Below are 22,024 nucleotides of genomic sequence, written 5' to 3'. Positions count from 1 at the left end.
GTATGGTCAAACTCTGGTACTTAAAACTGCATTTTTGAAAAATTAGAAAAACTACGAAAGCCAAATGAGCTCATTTTCGTAGGTAAAAAAAATTTATATTTTTCGCGTTATAACGCGAAACTTTCGCGAATAAACGCGTAACTTTGGCGATATAACGGGAAACTTTCGCGAATAAACGCGTAACTTTCGCGTTATAACGCGAAACTTTTGCTGTCTGTTTAACCAGACATTTGCTTTAGTCTCAACTTTCTTTTGATTTTGACATCAAGTTTATTCATTACAATGATAAGCAAAAGGCTATTTTGATCTTGGACTATCACAAGATAAATTTTAAGCTGTCTTGCTATTGAATCCATCTTTACCGTCACAATTCGTCTTTCTCAACGCTGTTCAAACAATTCAAAGTTTTTGCAAGTTTTCCAAAAGTTAAACTTCAAGATTATTTATTTTGGGGAAAATCATCCCTTTCCGGTGTCATTTTTATGCACTCTCTAGAGAATTTGAAATAATTTTATTTCATAGAGATCAAGATCAAGTTCTCAAAATGTGGTACACTGTAGATTTGTCAATTGTGTCCCACCGCATTTGTGAAAATTGGATAGCAGATTTTCATTTGTCTCCGCTGGATTCACTGTGGAAATACGATATCCTATTTTGAGGTTCACCACGTTGTCATTCCATTGCTTACGAAAACATTGACGATTCAAAGTGTACAAACTCTGCTGTATACCTTCATAGTGTTTATTTATGGCTAGTCCACGAACTTCTCTATAACCGAATATATAAATATTGGAGAAAATTTAGAGACCCCTCCTCCTCCTCAATAAATTTGTAATTAACAATATCCAATTATAATTGTTATTTAAACAGCATCATATGACCCGTTAAGCTCATGAAATTATACATTGTTCATTCACTTTTACGTTATGTTTCTACAGTGTATAATTTTTTGTCCAAAATGATTGATTGCTTCATTTACTTGTGGTGTAGTTGTAGTAAATGTTACCGATTAAAAAAGCTTGAAAAAAGTGTCAGGTGGAGATTTTCCTTATAAAATAATCAGTCTAAAGAATTAAATTAAATTTTAACAATTGAAAAACATGTACAAGAAAGTAAAACTCATTTTATTAATTCAATGGTAAGGTTTAAGAAAAAATCTTTTGATGACTAATCTATCCTATTCTCGCATCATTTCTCCAGTACATCTTCTGAGGAAATGATATTTTTATAAATAAGTTCCTGAGAGTTCCCGTCTGTGTTCATGTTCTAATCTGTCAGTCAAGATCAATGTTCCTGAGTAACATTACCATATGCATATTATTTCGCGTTATAACGCGAAAGTTACGCGTTATATCGCGAAAGTTTCACGTTATAACGCGAAAGTTATACGTTAATTCGCGAAAGTTTCGCGTTAAATCGCGAAAGTAACGCGTTAATTCGCGAAAGTTTCGTGCTATAACTCGAAAAATTTATTTTTTTTTACTTACGAAAATGAGTTCATTGGGCTTTCGTAAAAAACAACTATTCTTCGAGTTAGGACAGTTTATTTTTCTTATGTGGGGGTGGGTGGGGATGTGTTTTTATTGTTTGATTGCTTATCATTTTTTGGGACCTCCCTCATTTTCAAAAGCACGGGCCTGTCAAAGGAAATATAATGGTTATTCAAAAGACGTAACGAGAGAGAGAGAGAGAGAGAGTACGTACATATATAGTTTACTTTTGAATCAGATGGGGAAAATATTCTTCAGCTGCTGCCAGGGGTCAAAGTATGTAGGTCCAAATTTCTTTCAGTTAATAGTAATTGTATAGGTCGTTGAAGGTAATTTCAGGGGGGGGCGCAACCAATTTGAAACCCTTTCGAGGGGGGGGGGTTACAAAAAATCCATGACTTGGCACCCCTCCAAAAAAAAAAAAGGTCATTAGACGTAATCAGGGGGTACATAGATCTTAGAAGTATCTTAGATTTCTACAGTAATACTAAAAATGTATATAGGCAAAATTAATGCCCCCGGGGAGGGGGGCATTTTAATATGGTCTCGTGTGAACTTTTAAAATGAACTGAAAATCAAAAAAATAGCATAGCTTATATGAACATTAATTAACTGTCCTTCTTAACAATTAACAATCTCTCTGAATCAGAACATGATTTGAGGTCTAGTAGCATTGAGTTAAACTTAGTGAGAAAAGATAAGATCCGCCTAACGAAAGCTACCTGTGGCTTCCGGCTTGATGAAAATGAAAGTACACGATACCTCAGCAGGTAAACTATGTAGGTATGTCATACTTACTATGCAGGTGAGTTTGTCATTTGTGAAAAGTACGTAATAAGGAACACAGAAATTAAAAACAGAGAAGTACTGGGCAGTTGCAGATATAGTCGAAGCAAACTAATTAATCTACGAAATAGATTATTCTATCGAAAGCATAGTTAGCCTTGATTTCCGGTATTTTTTGAGCTTCATTACTCATACCACCTGTTTTTCCTTTATGTATACATTTCTTCTATTTGTATATATTATTAGCTATTACAAACAAAATTGCTATTTCTAAGATAATAGAGTTTTTATACACATGTAAAGAATGAAAAGCTATAAACATACACCTTGACACACATTTCATGGGCGGGGTCATACATGTAAAGAAAAAAGGAAACATATGCAACTCGAATTTTCTCTATTTGTGTCTAAGTAAAGGTACATTATGCAGAAATTAAGATTAATTTGTATTAAAATATTTTCTCAATAAACTTAAAAGAAGTTATGTACATGATTTTCTCAGACATCTGCTATTAGTGTTTAATTATTATAAGCATGTTTAATTGTAATCTTTAATTGTATCTGTTGATTTATCTGTTAAACATATGATATATGGCATTCTTTCTTGTTGTGATGAGTTATATATCAACTTATATACATGTACATGCATTAATCATGTTAATTTTGGCATATTTATTTTGCCATATTTGGTTTAATACTTTATATTACTACACAGAAAAAATAGCATGCAATAAATCAATATTAATGAAGCAATTTCAGTAAATCAGTGTTTGACATTTTAGAATTGTTGGTACGGAGTGTAATTATCCCTTACCATTTTTTTTATCATGCAGTTACCATCAAATGTTACAATACCAATTTGCAAATCAAATGCTGGCAGCCTGTTATAGTATGTAGAGAGTACATTTCCATCCCGATTTTCCAGTAAGTAATATAGAAGGCTTACATTTTACTGCATGATATTGGGTTTCATATTTGAAATATTTTGAGAATTTAATTTGTTTTGAAAAAAAAATGAATTAAGATCTAGAGATTTAGAACTCTTTTTTTCCATTTAAAATTATGCAGTGAAAAAAAGGAGTGACAATTTACAATATGTACTTAATTACTAATTTTAATTTCAAATTGATGTGTGCATCTTAATTTAATTAAAAGAGAATATAAATAGTTGTATCAAATTGTTCATATAAATTTGCAAGTATATAATTTTGAAATGCTGTGCTGAAAATTGCTAGAGAACAGTCTTGACTGTCAATGAGTTTTTTAATGATTTCATTGTTAAGGAATTTAACAATAGTGCATTATATACATTGAAGTTCTAAAAGTGGAATGTAATTATAGACAACAAATACAGTGACGTTACGCCGTATAAAGTCGCTAAAACTCTTACATTTCGTTAACTTTTGAATGCACTGTTTCCTGGGATGAGTGGCTCATACTTGAAACCAGAAATAAATACTGACTACTGGGTTGTATCTGAAGGATGCAAGTCTATAACCAAATGTAAGGCACAAGCTGAGATACATTTAGTTGAAGAAGTTATCTAAAAAGCGAAACCACTCGGACTTGGTTCTTGTGGCAATATGGATATTGATTAAACATTGCCTTCAGGTTATAGGTGACACAATATGACATAATAATTGTATTTCTTAATAATTTCATTTATATCTGTCAATTTATATATACATTTAAACATGTAGGTATCAATTATATTTTTTATTGCAGTGTGATCAGCTAAAGTTTAACAATGATTAGCAGCAAATGTAATCAGTTGGAAATGGAAGTATATGACAAGTGAATGTTTAATGTTGATGTCAAATGGAAGTTTAAGTTTTGGAAGCCTGGTGATCAAAAGAACAAATGGTTAAAAAAGTAGAAGCATTATAATGGAGAGGAAGATAGCAGTATTGTGTTGTGGGATATTGCTACTTCTGGGGATGATCAGGACACAGCCTGAGGCAGCTATCACCTCACACCACGTGGATCAGGGGGCTATATATGAAATACTGGTCCACCCTGACTCAGGGGACATTTTTCTTGGTGCTAAGAACGTGTTAATTCATATTCGTGATTCTGATTTGCGTGTCCTAAAACAAGAGGTTATGGGCCCTTGGAATGACAACCCCCAGTGTTCTCCGGACCCTACGGGGGCATGTAGTGAGGGAAGAACCCCCACAAATAATCAGGTCAATATCTTGGCCTACGATAAAGGGACGGGGTATATGCTGGTGTGTGGCTCCCTCTGGCAGGGCAGGTGTGAGCTTAGAAACACCAGGAACATTAGTCATGTTCTCAGATTGACAAACAGTGTAACCAACTTTGTAGGCAGCATCAACAAGAGGCATGTGTTTGCTTTTTTTGGCAATAAACCTATGGGAGGTGGTGGTGATCTGTTATATGTTGCCATGGGGAGGGATGGCAGACCCAAACAATTCCAACCAGCAGCCATTTCTACCCGAGATTACCATGCTAAAGACAAGGAATTCAAATATTATATCAACGGGTCTATGTATCACACATATGTTGATGTTCATTCATCTCTTATAAACAAGTTCAGAGCATACTACATTTATGGTTTTGAGTACGAGAACCATACTTATTTTATATCAGTTCAAATGGAGGATGCCCTAGCACGTACACCAAGGTTTCTAACAAAAATCATTCGGATTTGCCAAAAGGACCAAACGTATGCCTCGTACACTGAGCTTCCCCTACAGTGTGTGTCTAAATCTGTCGTTTACGATATCGCCATTGATGCCTATTATAATGGATCCCCTGCCAGGGATTTTTCCATGGGATTAGCGGTGACGCTAGGGAGGACGAGCGGTGATTCTGAGGCTGATCCTTCCCTGGGGTCCGTTCTGTGTTTCTATGATATTCTGGATATTGTTCAGAAATTTGAGGAGTTACAGGATCAGTGCTTTACTGAAGGCATAGGAAGTCAAGTAACCTGGCTAGTGGGAAAAAGCTTATCAGAAGTTAGGAACTGTGAACGAGATGTAAGTAACTTGCACAGCTGCTTGGGGATAGGACAACCCCTCTCCCTTGTGTTCTGTACCCCAAGGGTTCTTTAACTTTTAACCCCCTCTTTATCATAAGAATATCTAGGCCAAGTTTTGTTTTGGTTACAATCAGACCATTTTTGACAGAGTTATGCCCCCCTGGACTTAAAAAAAAATCAAATTATGTGCAGTTTCCGTTCATTTTCTTTGCAGAAATTGTGCATATTGAAATGAAATTTGGTATACAGTGTAATCAGAGTAATATCTAGGCCAAGTTCTGTTTTAAGTAAGATCGGACCATTTTTGACAGAGTTTTGTGGCTTATGCCCCCCCTCCAACTTAGAAAAATTCCAATTAATTGCAGTTTCTTTTCATTTTCTTTGCAGAGATTGAACATATTGAAATGAAATTTGGTATACAGATTTATCATAAAAGTTTCAAGTTTTTATTTAAGACATAGACCAACTGGAGTACATGTATACAAATCATACAAGATATAAAACAAGAATGCATGAAGGAATGAGTGGCACTAATGTTATTTACAATTCACATGTATAGTTCAAACAATGAAGTATGGAAGGCCTCTGCTTATACAAAATAAATTGTTACATGGTAGTTTTCAAAGGCTCAAGTGAGCTTTCCCGATCACCTTTTGTCCGTCGTCCGTCCGTCTAGCTGTCTAGCTGTCTGTCCGTCTGTAAACTTTTCACATTTTTGACTTCTTCTCAAGAACCACTAGGCCAATTTTGACCAAACTTGGTACAAACATCCTTGGGTGAAGGGTGAAGGGGAATTTAAATTGTTAAAATGAAGGGCAAAGTCCCCTCACAGGGGGAGATAATCAAGAAAAGACAAAAATAGGGTGGGGTCATTAAAAAATCTTCTTCTCAAGAACCACTGGGCCAGAAAAGCTGAAACTTATGTGGAAGCATCCTGGGGTAGTGTAAATTCTAAATTGTTCTAATCATGACCCCCGGGGTTAGGGCGGGGCCACAATGGGGAATCAAAGTTTTACATAGAAATATGCAGGAAAAATCTTTGAAAATCTTCTACTCAAGAACTGCTGGGCCATAAAAGCTGAAACTTACGTGGAAACATCCTGGGGTAGTGTTGATTCTATATTGTTCAAATCATGACCCATGGGGGTAGGGTGGAGCCACAATGGGGAATCAAAGTTTTACATAGAAATATATGGGAAATATCTTTGAAAATCTTCTTCTCAAGAACCACTGGGCAAGAAAAAGCTGAAACTTATGTGGAAGCATCCTGGGGTAGCGAGATTCTAAATTGTTCTAATCATGACCCCTGGGGGTAGGGCAGGGCCACAATGGGGAATCAAAGTTTTACAATGGGGAATCGAAGCATCCTAGTGTAGTGTAGATTTCAAATTGTCTAAATTATGATCAGTGGGGCAGGGTGGGGTCACAATATGTATTACATGGGGGAAATCTGGTAAAGAACGGAATGGTGAAAGCTTCTCAGGTGAGCGACGTGGTCCATGGGCCTCTTGTTTTCGTTCACTCTTGAAAAGAGAACATTTTAAAAGATAGTGGAATTCATCTCCTAAATTGTTAGAGGAACAAAGATCACAAATACGATCATCTCTGTCAACTCCCCAAATCGACTTTTTTCAATAGGAATTTATCTGTGATTCATACATCTAAATTTATGTAAAGCTTTTCTCAAATCCTTTGGTAGATATATCAAATAATTTTCAAAATAATGTTCTAATTTAGATATCCTATAATTAAGGGTTTTTGGCATCCCAAAAATACAGGCATACCAATTCTGCTTAAATTGATCAATTAATCTAGTTTTTACCAATTTTGACACCAATACCATAAGAATTTCTATGTCAAACTCTGTTCTGGGTACAATTTTCTAGGACTTAGAAAAACTCCAAGTATTTGGGGGATACAGGCATAATTATTTTACAAACGTTTCTTGTTTAAATAAAATATATTTCTCTGACATATTCACAGAGTTACAAATGAAAAAGTCCAAAATTTTTGCTAAACTAACTATAGCTTCTCTATAAAAATTCATACTCTCTGATACTAAGTATCATTAAAATAAGTCCAAGAAACTTTAAGTCGAGGAGGGAGGGGGCCAAGGTCACATCCCTAACCACCCGTGAGTAATAAGAACAAAAACATAATATAAAAAAACCTTCATTTTTGATATCACAGAAAGTGCCTGTTATATTTGAACAGTTTTCATTTAGTATAGGATTTTTGTTTGTTTGTATATTTGTGTTATATTAAATGTCTCAATCTTCCTAGTTATTCCCCCTGAACTCAGTAGCATCTCTACTTTACTATACAGATGACATATGACCAGAAAAGTTTCTGTGGATTGTTGACTAATATTGGAATCCAGGAGAGTGCTACCAGTCCAAACAGTGACCACTTTAAACTGAGCCATAATTCTCTGTACCATGTGCCTGACAAACTGCTGACATCTGTTGTCACAGTGTTACAAAGCAGAGAAAGAATAGCAGTTCTAGGCACCAACACTGGGCAAGTTACCAAGGTAATTACTGTTTTCTGTCATTATTTCTATAAATTAGGCCAATCCAAATGTTTTCTATGTTTAGGGTCCACAGACAAATTGGCTTTAAGGTTATGAAAATAACTCTTGGTTTGTTCTTCACAGATAGGAAGGCAGTTGTTTGATTTAAGCAGGGACACTATACTTACAATAAACTTTGAATGGCTTTATGAGTAATATTAGTTACTTTTTTCCAAATTATTGAAGTCACCTGTGTGGCACAGTGTCAAAAGCGTCTGCGCTATGATCCTAGAATCAGGAGTTTTTCCTTACGTCGCGGGTTCAAATGCCACTATGGGACATGGAGACTGGTCCTTTTAAATGAGACCATGTAAACCTAGATCCCTTGTCGCAGTAGTTGCTAGCACAAAAAGACCCCTCCTTGCTCAATGGCTCTGAGTGCCAAGTATAAGATGAAATTTGCAGTGGTTTCTCCACCAGCAAGTGGTCAATATCGGATGAAAAATTCTTGATAGGGATGTTAAGCAACAAACAAACAAATTATTAAAAAGGTAACATTAAAACTGTATTGTACATGTTTTATAGGTGTTAATGACTGGCCAGGGTCATTATCTGACAAGTTGGAATATAACAGACACGGCAATAACTGGTCAGTCAGAGGTGGACAGGAGTCAGACACACGTCTTTCTTATTGCCGATCAAATGGTAAGTTTATAATTACCGGCATTTATCTGTGACGAATTTTTGAATTTTGTTATCCCCTGTCTATAAGCATTCTAACAATTTCTTAAATACGTATGTTATTTATTTTCATCAGGTGATATCAATCCAAATCACTTGTAATATGTGCTGATTTTTTAAAGACCATCTGATGGTTTTGTGATTGTTTAATAAGATAATCTAGGAAAATTATTAATGACCCTATATAGCACATTGCATATAACCTTATTGTATGATAATTTCTTCATGTTTTTAAAATTTATATTATCAGCATACAGGATTTCATTTTACTGGAATTTCCTGATGCATTCTTGGCATTTCAACAATGTAAATGATGTTCTTAAAAATTATAACAGTTACTTTATTGTATTCAAAGCAGATTAACTTGGTTATTGCATTGATAACAGACTTAAATGAAAACTTTGCCTCAGATAATCATTTTGATTTTTTGACCAGCATATAACCAGGTAAAATATAATTTTTAAAAATGAACATTAATTTATCATATGATAAAATGACAAAGGACATTTTTTGTTTGATAACAGTTGTACAAGTTTCCTCTCTACACGTGTGATGGATACACAACATGTGAGGCATGTGTAGGGAGTAAGGACCCGACGGGGTGTGGCTGGTGTGTCAATCACTGCTCCACCAGAACCAAGTGTATCAACCCCCCACCGACCAGCTCAGGACAGCCAGGACAGTGGCTGAACAATACGTGTCCCCCAGTAATATCACAGGTATCAATGTCACATGTCCACTACAGGTTTCAATGTCTACCAGTTATATCACAGGTATCAATGTCACATGTCTAATAGTTATATCACAGGTATCAATGTCACATGTCTATCAGTTATATCACAGGTATCAATGTCACATGTCCCGCAGTTATATCACAAGTATCAGTGTCACATGTCTAATAGTTATATTACAGGTATCAATGTCACATGTCTAATAGTTATATCACAGGTATCAATGTCACAAGTCTATCAGTTATATCACAGGTATCAATGTCACATGTCCCCCAGTTATATCACAAGTATCAGTGTCACATGTCTAATAGTTATATTACAGGTATCAATGTCACATGTCTAATAGTTATATCACAGGTATCAATGTCACATGTCTAATAGTTATATCACAGGTATCAAAGTCACATGTCTATCAGTTATATCACAGATATCAATGTCACCTCTCTATCAGTTATATCACATATATCAATGTCACATGTCTATCAGTTATATCACAGGTATCAATGTCACGTGTCCACCATTAATGTCACAGGTATCAATGTCATGTCCCCAAGTTATGTCACAGGTATCAATGTCACATGTCTATCAGTTATATCACAGATATCAATGTCACATGTCCATTAGTTATATCTCCGGTATCAAGGTCACATGTGTATCAATTATCACAGGTATCAATGTCACATGTCTATCAGTTATATCACAGATATCAATGTCACATGTCTAATCAGTTATATCACAGGTATCAATGTCACCTGTCTATCAGTTATATCACAGGTATCAATTTCACATGTCCACCATTAATGTCACAGGTATCAATGTCATGTCCCCAAGTTATGTCACAGGTATCAATGTCAGTTATATATCAATGTCACATGTCTATCAGTTATATATCACAGGTATCAATGTCTATCAGATATATCACAGGTATCAATGTCACCTGTCTATCAGTTATATCTTCGGTATCAATGTCACATGTCTATCAGTTATCTCACAGATATCAATGTCACATGTCTATCAGTTATATCACAGGTATCAATGTCACGTGTCTATCAGTTATTTCACAGGTATCAATTTCACATGTCCACCATTTATGTCACAGGTATCAAAGTCATGTCCCCAAGTTATGTCACAGGTATCAATGTCACATGTCTATCAGTTATATCACAGATATCAATGTCACATGTCTATCAGTTATATCACAGGTATCAATTTCACATGTCCACCATTTATGTCACAGGTATTAAAGTCATGTCCCCAAGTTATGTCACAGGTATCAATGTCACATGTCTATCAGTTATATCACAGATATCAATGTCACATGTCTATCAGTTATATCACAGGTATCAATGTCGCATGTCCACCATTTATGTCACAGGTATCAATGTCATGTCCCCAAGTTATATCACAGGTATCAATGTCGCATGTCTATCAGTTATATCACAGGTATCAATGTCACATGTCCACCAGTTATGTCACAGGTATCATTGTCATCTCCCCAAATTATATCACATGTATCAATGTCACATGTCTATCAGTTATATCACAGGTATCAATGTCACCTGTCTATCAATTATATCACAGGTATCAATGTCACATGTCTATCAGTTATATCACAGGTATCAATGTCACATGTCTATCAGTTATATCACAGGTATCAATGTCACGTGTCTATCAGTTATTTCACAGGTATCAATTTCACATGTCCACCATTTATGTCACAGGTATCAAAGTCATGTCCCCAAGTTATGTCACAGGTATCAATGTCACATGTCTATCAGTTATATCACAGATATCAATGTCACATGTCTATCAGTTATATCACAGGTATCAATTTCACATGTCCACCATTTATGTCACAGGTATTAAAGTCATGTCCCCAAGTTATGTCACAGGTATCAATGTCACATGTCTATCAGTTATATCACAGATATCAATGTCACATGTCTATCAGTTATATCACAGGTATCAATGTCGCATGTCCACCATTTATGTCACAGGTATCAATGTCATGTCCCCAAGTTATATCACAGGTATCAATGTCGCATGTCTATCAGTTATATCACAGGTATCAATGTCACATGTCCACCAGTTATGTCACAGGTATCATTGTCATCTCCCCAAATTATATCACATGTATCAATGTCACATGTCTATCAGTTATATCACAGGTATCAATGTCACCTGTCTATCAATTATATCACAGGTATCAATGTCACATGTCTATCAGTTATATCACAGGTATCAATGTCACATGTCTATCAGTTATATCACAGGTATCAATGTCACGTGTCTATCAGTTATTTCACAGGTATCAATTTCACATGTCCACCATTTATGTCACAGGTATCAAAGTCATGTCCCCAAGTTATGTCACAGGTATCAATGTCACATGTCTATCAGTTATATCACAGATATCAATGTCACATGTCTATCAGTTATATCACAGGTATCAATTTCACATGTCCACCATTTATGTCACAGGTATTAAAGTCATGTCCCCAAGTTATGTCACAGGTATCAATGTCACATGTCTATCAGTTATATCACAGATATCAATGTCACATGTCTATCAGTTATATCACAGGTATCAATGTCGCATGTCCACCATTTATGTCACAGGTATCAATGTCATGTCCCCAAGTTATATCACAGGTATCAATGTCGCATGTCTATCAGTTATATCACAGGTATCAATGTCACATGTCCACCAGTTATGTCACAGGTATCATTGTCATCTCCCCAAATTATATCACATGTATCAATGTCACATGTCTATCAGTTATATCACAGGTATCAATGTCACCTGTCTATCAATTATATCACAGGTATCAATGTCACATGTCTATCAGTTATATCACAGGTATCAAGGTCACATGTCTCCCAGTTATATCACAAGTATAATTGTCACATGTCTATCAGTTATATCACATATGTATAATATCATAGGTATCATTGTCACATGTCTAATAGTCCTGTAGTTTATCACAGGTATCAAAGATACATTCTCACAAGTTATATCTGACAATTTTTTTTGAAATACTTTAAAAAACTAACACTTTATTGTTCATCAGCCAGGTCTATTTTGTAATACATGTACTTTATTTACCTTTATAGGTTACCCCCTCAGCTGGCCCCACCCAGGGACAAACCCTGTTAACTCTGCAAGGGAGAAATTTTGGAACAGCCAGGGCCACAGAGGTGAAGGTCTCCCTTAATGGAAGTGATTGTTCTATACAAAGCCAGAGGAAGAATGAGACTATGTAAGTTAAGATTTCCATTTATATACTGTATAAGTGGAAATTTAGCTAGACTCAAATATAGCGATTTGTCCTAAAATATGGTGTTTTATTTTTAGCGAGAAGTAATTTTAGCGATTTTAAAATCCTTTCTAAAGAAGCTATTACAATTTAGATAAAGGTTATTTTTTGCGATATTTAATTATAGCGATCTCAGAACCCTCGCTAATAATGCCAATATTAAATCCTCGCTAAAAATTCTACTTGTACGGTATACAGTCTAGCCTTGTTCATTTGCATGCCAATAATTGGGATGTCACCTTCCAGACAATATTTAAGGGGGAAAGAATGATTTTTTTAAGAACTTTTTTGCCCTCAGTAAAGTATAAGGTACATGTATACTAGAGAGGCCATCCCATGCCTTTAGTGAAGTTGGGATATAATGATTACCGAAGATTACGCGTAGGCATTCATAAAAATTAGGATTTTGCTAGAGTGGACCTCTAGGCTTTTAGCAAAGAATTTCTATTAAAGAAAATTACCATTCTGTTTATCCTTTGGTATGTTGAATCCAGATTTTGTTCATATGAACTCAATTTAAGTCTTTTTCAGTAAATTCAGTTTTTAAAAATTGTCTGATATAGTTAAATTCTGTGTATCCAGTAGTGGCCAGATTAGACTAGTTTTACAATACTTTGTGTGTTACACCAGGCTTGGTTTGACTTTATATGTATGACCTTCGGATTTACCCAGGTTACAGTGTAGGACCCCTCCATCACCGAGTCATGGAGCAGCAGAAATCTTACTGACAGTAAAAGACACCACACACCTAGGATATAAAATAAGTGGCACCTCAGCCCCTGTAGACTTCCATTATCAGGTGAGAATTAGTTCCTCAGTTATATTGTGTTATTTTTATTATACATATAATTTAATGTCCATTTTAAAAATAGTAAGCATTGACCAGCCATATCTTGATCAATAGGTACCAGTTATTACGGGGATTTCCCCGACTCTGGGTCCAGTCTCAGGTGGTACGTCACTGACAATAAGTGGAGATAACCTGGACATTGGTTCAGACCTCCGTGTATCTATAGGAGAGGCAGAGTGCAGGGTTCAGAGGTACATATACAGATTAGTTTAAAATGAAAAACTTGTCTGATATTTTTAAGATACACTACATGCTTTATAAAAAATCTTGAAGCTTCCTATGAATTATTGTTACAGCAAAACTCAGTTATAACCAAGTTGCTGGGACCTATGAAATTACTTCGCTATATCCCTAATTTGATATATCCGTGTAAGAAATTCATGAAATTTACAAAGCTGGGGATCCAAGATGACTTCATTATACATGTAGCCGTGAATTCGCAATATCCATATTCATACTAAATGAGTTTTACTGTAGTAGTAGTACATATTTATGTACATTTATTTAATTACATTTTATCTGGCATAACCTTGCTAGCTGTTTATATAGCAGACCTGTTGTTTTTACAGTAAACACCGTTCCTCTATTGTCTGTCTGACTGGGCGTGGAGTGGTGTCCTCGACAGTGACCTACAAAACCTCAGCCCTGGAGTCCCTGTATCCCTCCCTGATTACCGCCGCTCACGTCTCAGTCCAAATAGATGGCAGCCATACTAACAGTTCACAGATGTTTGCCTATGTCAATGATTCCACAATATCCAGCATACAACCTAAAACCTCCATTGTGGAGTAAGTAGCTTGTTACCTTGTAAGGAAAATATTGGTTCTGTGGCTCAGTGCTTGTTTAATTTTACACTGCTTGTAGTGGTGGACTGAAAATTGTTGTGACAGGGATATTTTAATTTTGATTCTGATTTGTAGTGGTGGACTGGAAATTGTTGTGACAGGGATGAACCTGAATGTGGTACGGCAGCCTCAGATTGGTGCCACTGTAGATGGGAAAGATACAGATCTCAGGGTAAGCCAGATTTGAGGCGTTTTTTAACAAAACAAAGAAAAACTAGAGACTAATACCCTAAGGTTGAAAATTAGGAAGATTCCCATTTTCTCATTATATTTCAGAACTGTAAAGCAACAGCAAATGGAACCAGAATGATTTGTCCTTCACCGAGCATCCAGGAGCTTCTGTCAGAGCCAGTGGACCCCGAAATTCCTAAAATAGTATCCATCTGGTTCAAGATGGATGGAATAAAGGAGCTGAGAGAGTTAGATAAACATTCCCTGGCCCTGAGTCGCTTTACTTACTACCCCAGTCCTATGTTTGATCGCTTCAAGTCTGTGAGGCTGTTTGATCTATCAGAGGATTTACTGACTATAAAAGTGAGTTCATTTCATCATTATGAACCATTCTATGCTCTAAATCAAAATTATTTTGAACATTGAGGAAATTATATAATGTAAAGCCATATCTATTTCAAAGACATTGAAGAACTGATAAAAAGAAGTCACTTTGTAAACTTCATAAGTGGGTTAAACACACACACAAATTGTTTATTTTATTAATCTTGGACTACTTGATTACTACAAATTGAGTAAAAACATCTCACATTTATGGCATGTTCACTGGAGCTATTGTGTAGAGTAAGAGGCAGGGAATAAAGAAAGCTATGTAGCCCTTGAACCTATTGCTTTGTCTGTTTACAGGGTGAGCACATTGATAAAGGGATAACACCACGAGATGTGACTGTAACCATTGGCAACAGCATGTGCGTGGTTAAATTGCTTCAGAGCAACTTACTGTACTGTAAACCACAAAACAAACCTTCAAAGACAGAAGACAGTGGGCCATATCATCGTGTAAAGGTATGTTTGAGGAAGAGTGGAAATTAGTAGATACCTGAAAAAACAGAATTATGTTGAAGATGTAAAGATGTTTTTAATAATGAGCTTGATCCTTGACCTTGACAAAAGTTCATGAAAAAGAAATCTGAAAATTACAGAACAATAATTATCTAACAATACAATAAAAAATATATGTAAGATAATATTATAAGGCATTTTGACCTTTTGTTCTTTTTACAGGTGAAGGTTGGAGTTAATTTGACCTTTGACATCGGAAATCTAAAATATGTTGGGGGTCCCTCCTCTGAGTCACCAACTCTGATCATCGTCATCGCCATTGTGCTTGCTATTATCATCATCGCTATCATTGTACTCATCATCGTTTACAAGAAACGATGTGGTCCATTCACAAAGAAAGGCTACACTGCAGGATATGCCAATGGTCAGGGGCAGGTCCAGTTCACTGGCCTGAGTAACCCTGATGGGACAACATTTGACTTTGAAAGAGACAACAGGGCTAACGGTGAGTGGAGTCACTATTTACAAACTTCTGTGTATTAAGGCAGGGGAGCTAAGGCCAGGTATGCCTACTCCAGGGAAATTGATTAAAAAAAAATAAATCAGCATATTCCAGGCAACTTATGTAAAATCCTGTGATGATTTAGCAATACATCTTTAACACAGTCTAAAATAGATTTATATGCAGTGTTTGGAAATCATTGGCACATTACATCTGTGCCATTTTATGGAACAGAGAATGCTTTCCAAGAAATTATGACCCCATCCAAAAAGTATCTAGTACCTAGAAATGCCCTGTAAATATGTTGGTTATGTCTCCATCACTGACTGAGATAGAATTGCACATTTCAGATTATCAGGAGCGCCACCTATCAGAGAGTCGGGATGATGCCGCTGACTTGTCGAGAGGAGATTCGGCGGCCGTGGTATTGGACGAGTCAACAGTCCTTGTGTTACGAGACAAAAATCTTCTGATAGAACATGATTGGCTGTCAATGGGGGAAATACTGGGCAGAGGTCAGATCATAAGGCTTAATCAGCCTCTTCTTCTCCCCCCCCCCCTTTTTTTTTTAGTGAAGATTTATTCAGTCTTTAATCAATTTAATTTTTTGGGAAGCCTGAATTGAACCTTATTATAAGTGTTTCTGATGTCATAATTTACAAACCTTTTATTGCAGGTCATTTTGGATGTGTATACAAAGGATATATTACCTATCCAGGATCTAAAACTGAAACAATGGTAGCTGTGAAAACCCTACACCGTAAGTTGTAATACACTCAACATAGATTGTGACAGATTTGATGATACAAGTCAGTCGGTGTGCGTCATTTAATTCTGCTTTACAGTAAAACTTGTTTAGTACGAACATGGATATTGCAAATTTACAGATATAGGGAAGTTAACTTGGACCCGTAGCTATGTAAATTTAATGAATTCCTTATACTGATATAATGAATTACGGATATAGTGAAGTAATTTCGTAGGTCCCAGTGACTTTGTTATAACTGAGTTTTACTGTATTTTCATACAGAAAACAGTCCTAGAGAAATTGACATCAGCCAGTTCATTGATGAGGCGCTTCGTATGAAGGATTTCCACCACCCTAATGTGTTGACCCTGATTGGGATCTGCTTTAACTATGACGCCATGCCCCTTGTCATACTGCCTTATATGGAGCATGGAGATTTACTGACTTATATTAGGAATGAACACAATGTGAGTATATCTGTCTTGTTCAATATTTAGAAACTTTTACTCAGTAAATTATATAAAACTGTACTTGAATTGGTCTTGTATAAATCAAATCATAGTTTAACCTTGCAAAGTGTCATGGGTTACATGGTGACTTAAGTCAAACATTGCTGTTTATGATTACAGAACCCCACTATAAAGGATCTCATTCTGTTTGCTGTTGATATTGCCAAAGGAATGGAGTACTTATCTCTTCTTAAAGTTGTACATAGAGACTTGGCATGTCGGAATTGCATGTAAGCTTTCCTCAACTGGTCAGAATCATGAGATATCAATAACATTGTATATTCGCTGTGTATATAAATCTATGAAGTAAACTGTACTGATTTGATAACTGTTGGCTGACTTTTCTATCATTCCAGGCTTAATGAGGAGTACAGAGCCATTGTTGCAGACTTTGGTTTGTCACGAGATATATACGAGAGAGACTATTACAGTAGTGACAACAAAAAGAGTAAACTTCCAGTCAAATGGATGGCACCCGAAAGCTTAGAGAAGGGCACCTACAGCTCTAAGTCTGATGTGGTAAGTCAGCAAATAATAGAGAGAAGGGCACCTACAGCTCCAAATCTGATGTTATAAGTTAGTTATATAACTTAGAGAGAAGGGCACCTACAACTGCAAGTCTGAAGTGGTAAGTCAGTTATAAATATAAATTAGAGAGAAGGGCACCAAAAGCTCCAAGTCTGAAGTGGTAAGTCAGTTATATAACTTAGAGAGAAGGGCACCTACAGCTCCAAGTCTGATGTGGTAAGTGAGCTAACAACAGAGAGAAGGGTACCTACAGTTCGAAGTCTGATGTGTTAAGTCAGTTATGAATATAACTTAGAGAGACAGGCACCTAAAGCTCCAAGTCTGATGTGGTAAGTCAGCAAATAATAGAGAGGGGCACCTACAGCTCCAAGTCTGATGTGATAAGTCAGTGATAAAACTTAGAGAGAAGGGCACCTACAGCTCCAAGTCTGATGTGGTAAGTCAGTTATATAACTTAGAAAGAAGGGTAACTACAGCTCCAAATCTGATGGATAAGTCAGTTATAAATATAACTTAGAGAGAAGGACACCTACAGCTTAAAATCTGATGTGGTAAGTCAATTATATAACTTAGAGAGAAGGGCACCTTCAGCTCTAAATCTGACATGGTAAGTCAGTCATAAAACTTAGAGAGAAGGGCACCTAAAGCTCTAAATCTGAAGTGGTAAGTCAGTTATATAACTTATAGAGAAGGGCACCTACAGCTCCAAGTCTGATGTGGTAAGTCAGTTATATAACTTAGAAAGAAGGGCACCTAGTCTGATGTGATAAGTCAGTTATAAATATAACTCAGAGAAAAGGGCACCTACAGCTCTACATCTGATGTGGAAAGTCAGTTATATAACTTAGAGAGAAGGGCACCTACAGCTCTAAATCTGAGGTGGTAAGTCAGTTATATAACTTAGAGAGAAGGGCACCTACAGCTCCAAGTCTGACGTGCAAGTCAGTTATATAACTTAGAGAGAAGGGCACCTACAGCTCCAAGTCTGATGTGGTAAGTCAGTTATATAACTTAGAGAGACAGGCACCTACAGCTCCAAGTCTGATGTATTAAGTCAGTTATAAATATAACTTAGAGAGAAGGGCACCTAGAGCTCTAAATCTGACGTGGTAAGTCAGTTATATAACTTAGAGAGAAGGGCACCTACAGCTCCAAGTCTGATGTGGTAAGTTAGTTATATAACTTAGAGAGAGGGGCACCTACAGCTCCAAGTCTGATGTGGCAAGTCAGTTATATAACTTAGAGAGAAGGGCACCTAAAACTGCAAGTCTGATGTGGTAAGTCAGCTGCTTAACGATAGAGAATAGGGCAGCTATAGCTTCAAGTCTGATGTGGTAATTAAGTTTTATAACAGGTAAATGGATAGCTGGCCATTCAGACATTGCATGTTATTGGTAGACTTTTTTCAGATTTATTTGGTTGACCATGTCATGGTCATTTACCAAAGTAAAATAGCATTGCCAGTGTGGTACGAGTCTCTCGGTTCTCCCATAGGGAATTCGTTAGGTATTTTTTGTAAGTTGGACTTTTCTTCATTTAAAATTTAATTCAAGCAGTGAAATTGAAAATGAATATATTTAAATCCTCATATCACTTTTATATATGCTCTTCAACACAGAATACTGTGTGATTTCAGTACTAATATGAATGTATCATTTTCACAAGGTTTCATTCCATTGAATTTTAAATATTTCCATTTCTAATTTTTTTCTCCATAATAACCCTTTGAAAGTAAGCGGAGTTGATTTCCTGATAATTCTGCCAGAATGTAAATTAGGCAGGTCGATAGGTCAGCAGCTAAGGAGGCCTAATACGCATGCAAATCTCATGCGGATCTGTCTGTGTCTGACGCTAAGGAGGCCAAATATGCATGTAAATCTCGTGCGGCTGCCTTTGTGTTTGACGTCAGTGTGCGAGGACTATTGAAACTGGCATGGAAGTCCTCGTGTAATTTAAATCGATTAGTCTACATTCTTAATGTCTAAGTCTGCAATTTTATTTCACAATGAAATGGAAATATAAGGAATCACTGTCTAGTTTTGAGAGTATGCCAGGGACATCAACAATAGTGGGAAACATGGGATAATTTTAGCATAACGGGCTTCGCCCGTTATGCAAATTATCCCATGTTTCCCACTATTGTTGATGCCCTGGCATACTCTCAAAACTAGACAGTGATTCCTTAAATATTCTTAATTATTTTTTTTTTCATTAAATTCTACCATATTCTCTTTGTGATTTAAATGAAAATAAATTTGTTAATAGAAATAAAGTTATGTAAATGAAAAAATGCCTAACCTGATCCATCAAAGTCATTTTTTTGTTGTAGGGCAGAAAAAAGCAAACATTTTGTGAAATTTTCTCATCAAAGATAATTAATGGACAGTACAATTCAATTTTTATGGTAATATTCAAAGACCCCCCCCCCTCTTAAAATTAATTGTTGTTTATGGAGTATTGCTGTTGACAAAAGTAGAACAAAAATCAACAAACCTTTATCATCTGTTGTATCTGTTGTCTTTCAGTGGTCCTTTGGTGTGGTGCTGTGGGAGCTGATGACCAGGGGAGTTAATCCATACCCAGAGGTGGATAACTGGGACGTACTGAGGTATATCAAGAAGAACAGAAGGATGCCACAGCCTCCATTTTGTCCAGACCCCCTGTAAGTCTGGTTTTATCTACATTTCATATTTACTGACTGATGCTGTTATCCTATGTTGTATAACTGATTCACTCAGTGTAGGACCCCAGGGCCAATAACGATGCATACCTGTGAACACAGAGAGCTGTATGACGACATCATTACTAGACATGATGTAATGAGTCGTGATATTTATTTATAGGTATACAGTGATGAGGAATTGCTGGGAGTTTGACCCTAACAACAGACCTCAGTTTAGTGAGTTAGTGACCTCTATTAAGGAGATGTTAGCGGTGTTGGAGCACAAGATGAAACAAGGGCAGCATAGATCAAATATACAAAGTACCTACGTCAATACCGAAAACTGTACGGACTATCACTACGGAAACCAAGAGGAGGAGGAGAAATCTCCACTAGCCAGTCCCATAGAGACGGATCTCTGAGTCCTCAGCAGTAATCGGGTCACATCATGCACTGGGGATGGGGTGGGGGGATACAGAGACCGGCCCCTCTCATCACATGGTGGGGGAGCCTGGCTTGAACTCCAAGACCACTCCCACTTATCACTGGGGACATCGGATTTAGACATTCAGTATAAACCAAATGGCAGGAAGGATTTTCTTCTAGCAGTTTTACATATGCTATTAATTTTATTTATTTTAGCAAAGCTTTAAAATACATGCATGTACATGGTTGTTGAAAAAATATAACAGTATGTAGCCGTCCAGATTTGTTGTGAATTCAGAATCTACATTGATCAATGTATACATGTAATAGGGGTAGCTTGTGTATTTGCCTTTAAACATTTTAATGGTATTTAAAAACATGTATATATGGCACATTTATATATTTATATATTGAATGAACATAAATGCATCACTGATGACTGTACATTAACTGATAGACTCGTCAATGTTATCAGTTTTGATTTTACCATGACATATTTTGATTATTGCCATTGATGATAGGTAAATAGTGTTCTTTTTTTTTCTTTAGATTCGAGGCTTTATGTTATTTTTGCACGTATACATGCATGTATTCCTAACTGTTTATCAGAAAGAAATTTTTATATTCATCACAATTTTTTTTTTCAAAGAAACAAGAATTTTTATACTGTATACAGAAAAAAAGATATTTCTGTACTTACATGTTGCTATAGTTTAGAGAGCAAATTCAGACTTTTTATATGACAGACGCTGTTTATAAAATGGAACTGTGAACCATTGTATACTACAAACTAAGAATGTATCTTAGATCTGCCCTTACTGACCATAGTATGTTATAAACATATCAAAGTATACCTTAAAAGCTCATTCTTCAGTAATACAGGGTTTGCGGAACTTTTTCTTCATCTCTTGAATATTTATTAGAATCATTTTATCAATTTACAACACACATGGACTGGCATGAGCTCACTGGGACACCAAAGATAATACATTGTTCCTCTCATAGTGAACATGGGAATTTTCTCATTTTAAAGATGTTATTTCTTTGTGTTATTTTTTATTTGTTTGTTTTGGAGAAAGTATCCATTTGTTACGCATTCCAAAGATAGACAATGAAACATTTTGTCTACAGATTTTTATTGAGTAAACAGAAAGAAAAGAGAGAAACATTCCATTTTAATTAGATATAATACTATTCTTATGGAAATAAAAACAGATTTTTATTACCAATGATTTTTTGTCATTGTTATTTCTTCATAGGGAAAAAGACAGTAAATTTTATTTCTCTATAGAGAAGACAAGTTGAAAGTTGAAGCAGCCATGATAAAAAAGTAACTTTAAAAGTAAGAATTTTTACCTTTAC

At 36.0% G+C, this 22,024-nt stretch overlaps 1 protein-coding gene across 1 annotated transcript; it reads left to right on the top strand.

Annotated features, from left to right (window-relative positions):
* Nucleotides 1–4,001: 4,001 nt before the first annotated feature.
* On the top strand, nt 4,002–21,895 carry LOC134279338 (hepatocyte growth factor receptor-like). Its single transcript, XM_062761712.1, has 19 exons — nt 4,002–5,275; nt 7,604–7,810; nt 8,375–8,494; nt 9,055–9,249; nt 12,376–12,521; nt 13,251–13,377; nt 13,483–13,619; nt 13,998–14,216; nt 14,349–14,445; nt 14,550–14,807; nt 15,132–15,290; nt 15,510–15,792; nt 16,140–16,304; nt 16,466–16,549; nt 16,820–17,004; nt 17,167–17,276; nt 17,403–17,565; nt 20,100–20,236; nt 20,418–21,895. The coding sequence occupies exons 1-19, from the start codon at nt 4,163–4,165 to the stop codon at nt 20,656–20,658; spliced, it is 4,146 nt and encodes a 1,381-aa protein (XP_062617696.1). The 5' UTR covers nt 4,002–4,162; the 3' UTR covers nt 20,659–21,895.
* The last annotated feature ends 129 nt before the right edge of the window (nt 21,896–22,024 follow it).

This window comes from Saccostrea cucullata, unplaced genomic scaffold, assembly GCF_032062105.1.
Source record: "Saccostrea cucullata isolate Sc308-1 unplaced genomic scaffold, CSIRO_AGI_Scuc_v1 ctg96, whole genome shotgun sequence".
Classification (NCBI taxonomy): Eukaryota; Metazoa; Mollusca; class Bivalvia; order Ostreida; family Ostreidae; genus Saccostrea; species Saccostrea cuccullata.
This window is presented reverse-complemented; position numbering and strand designations above follow the sequence as displayed.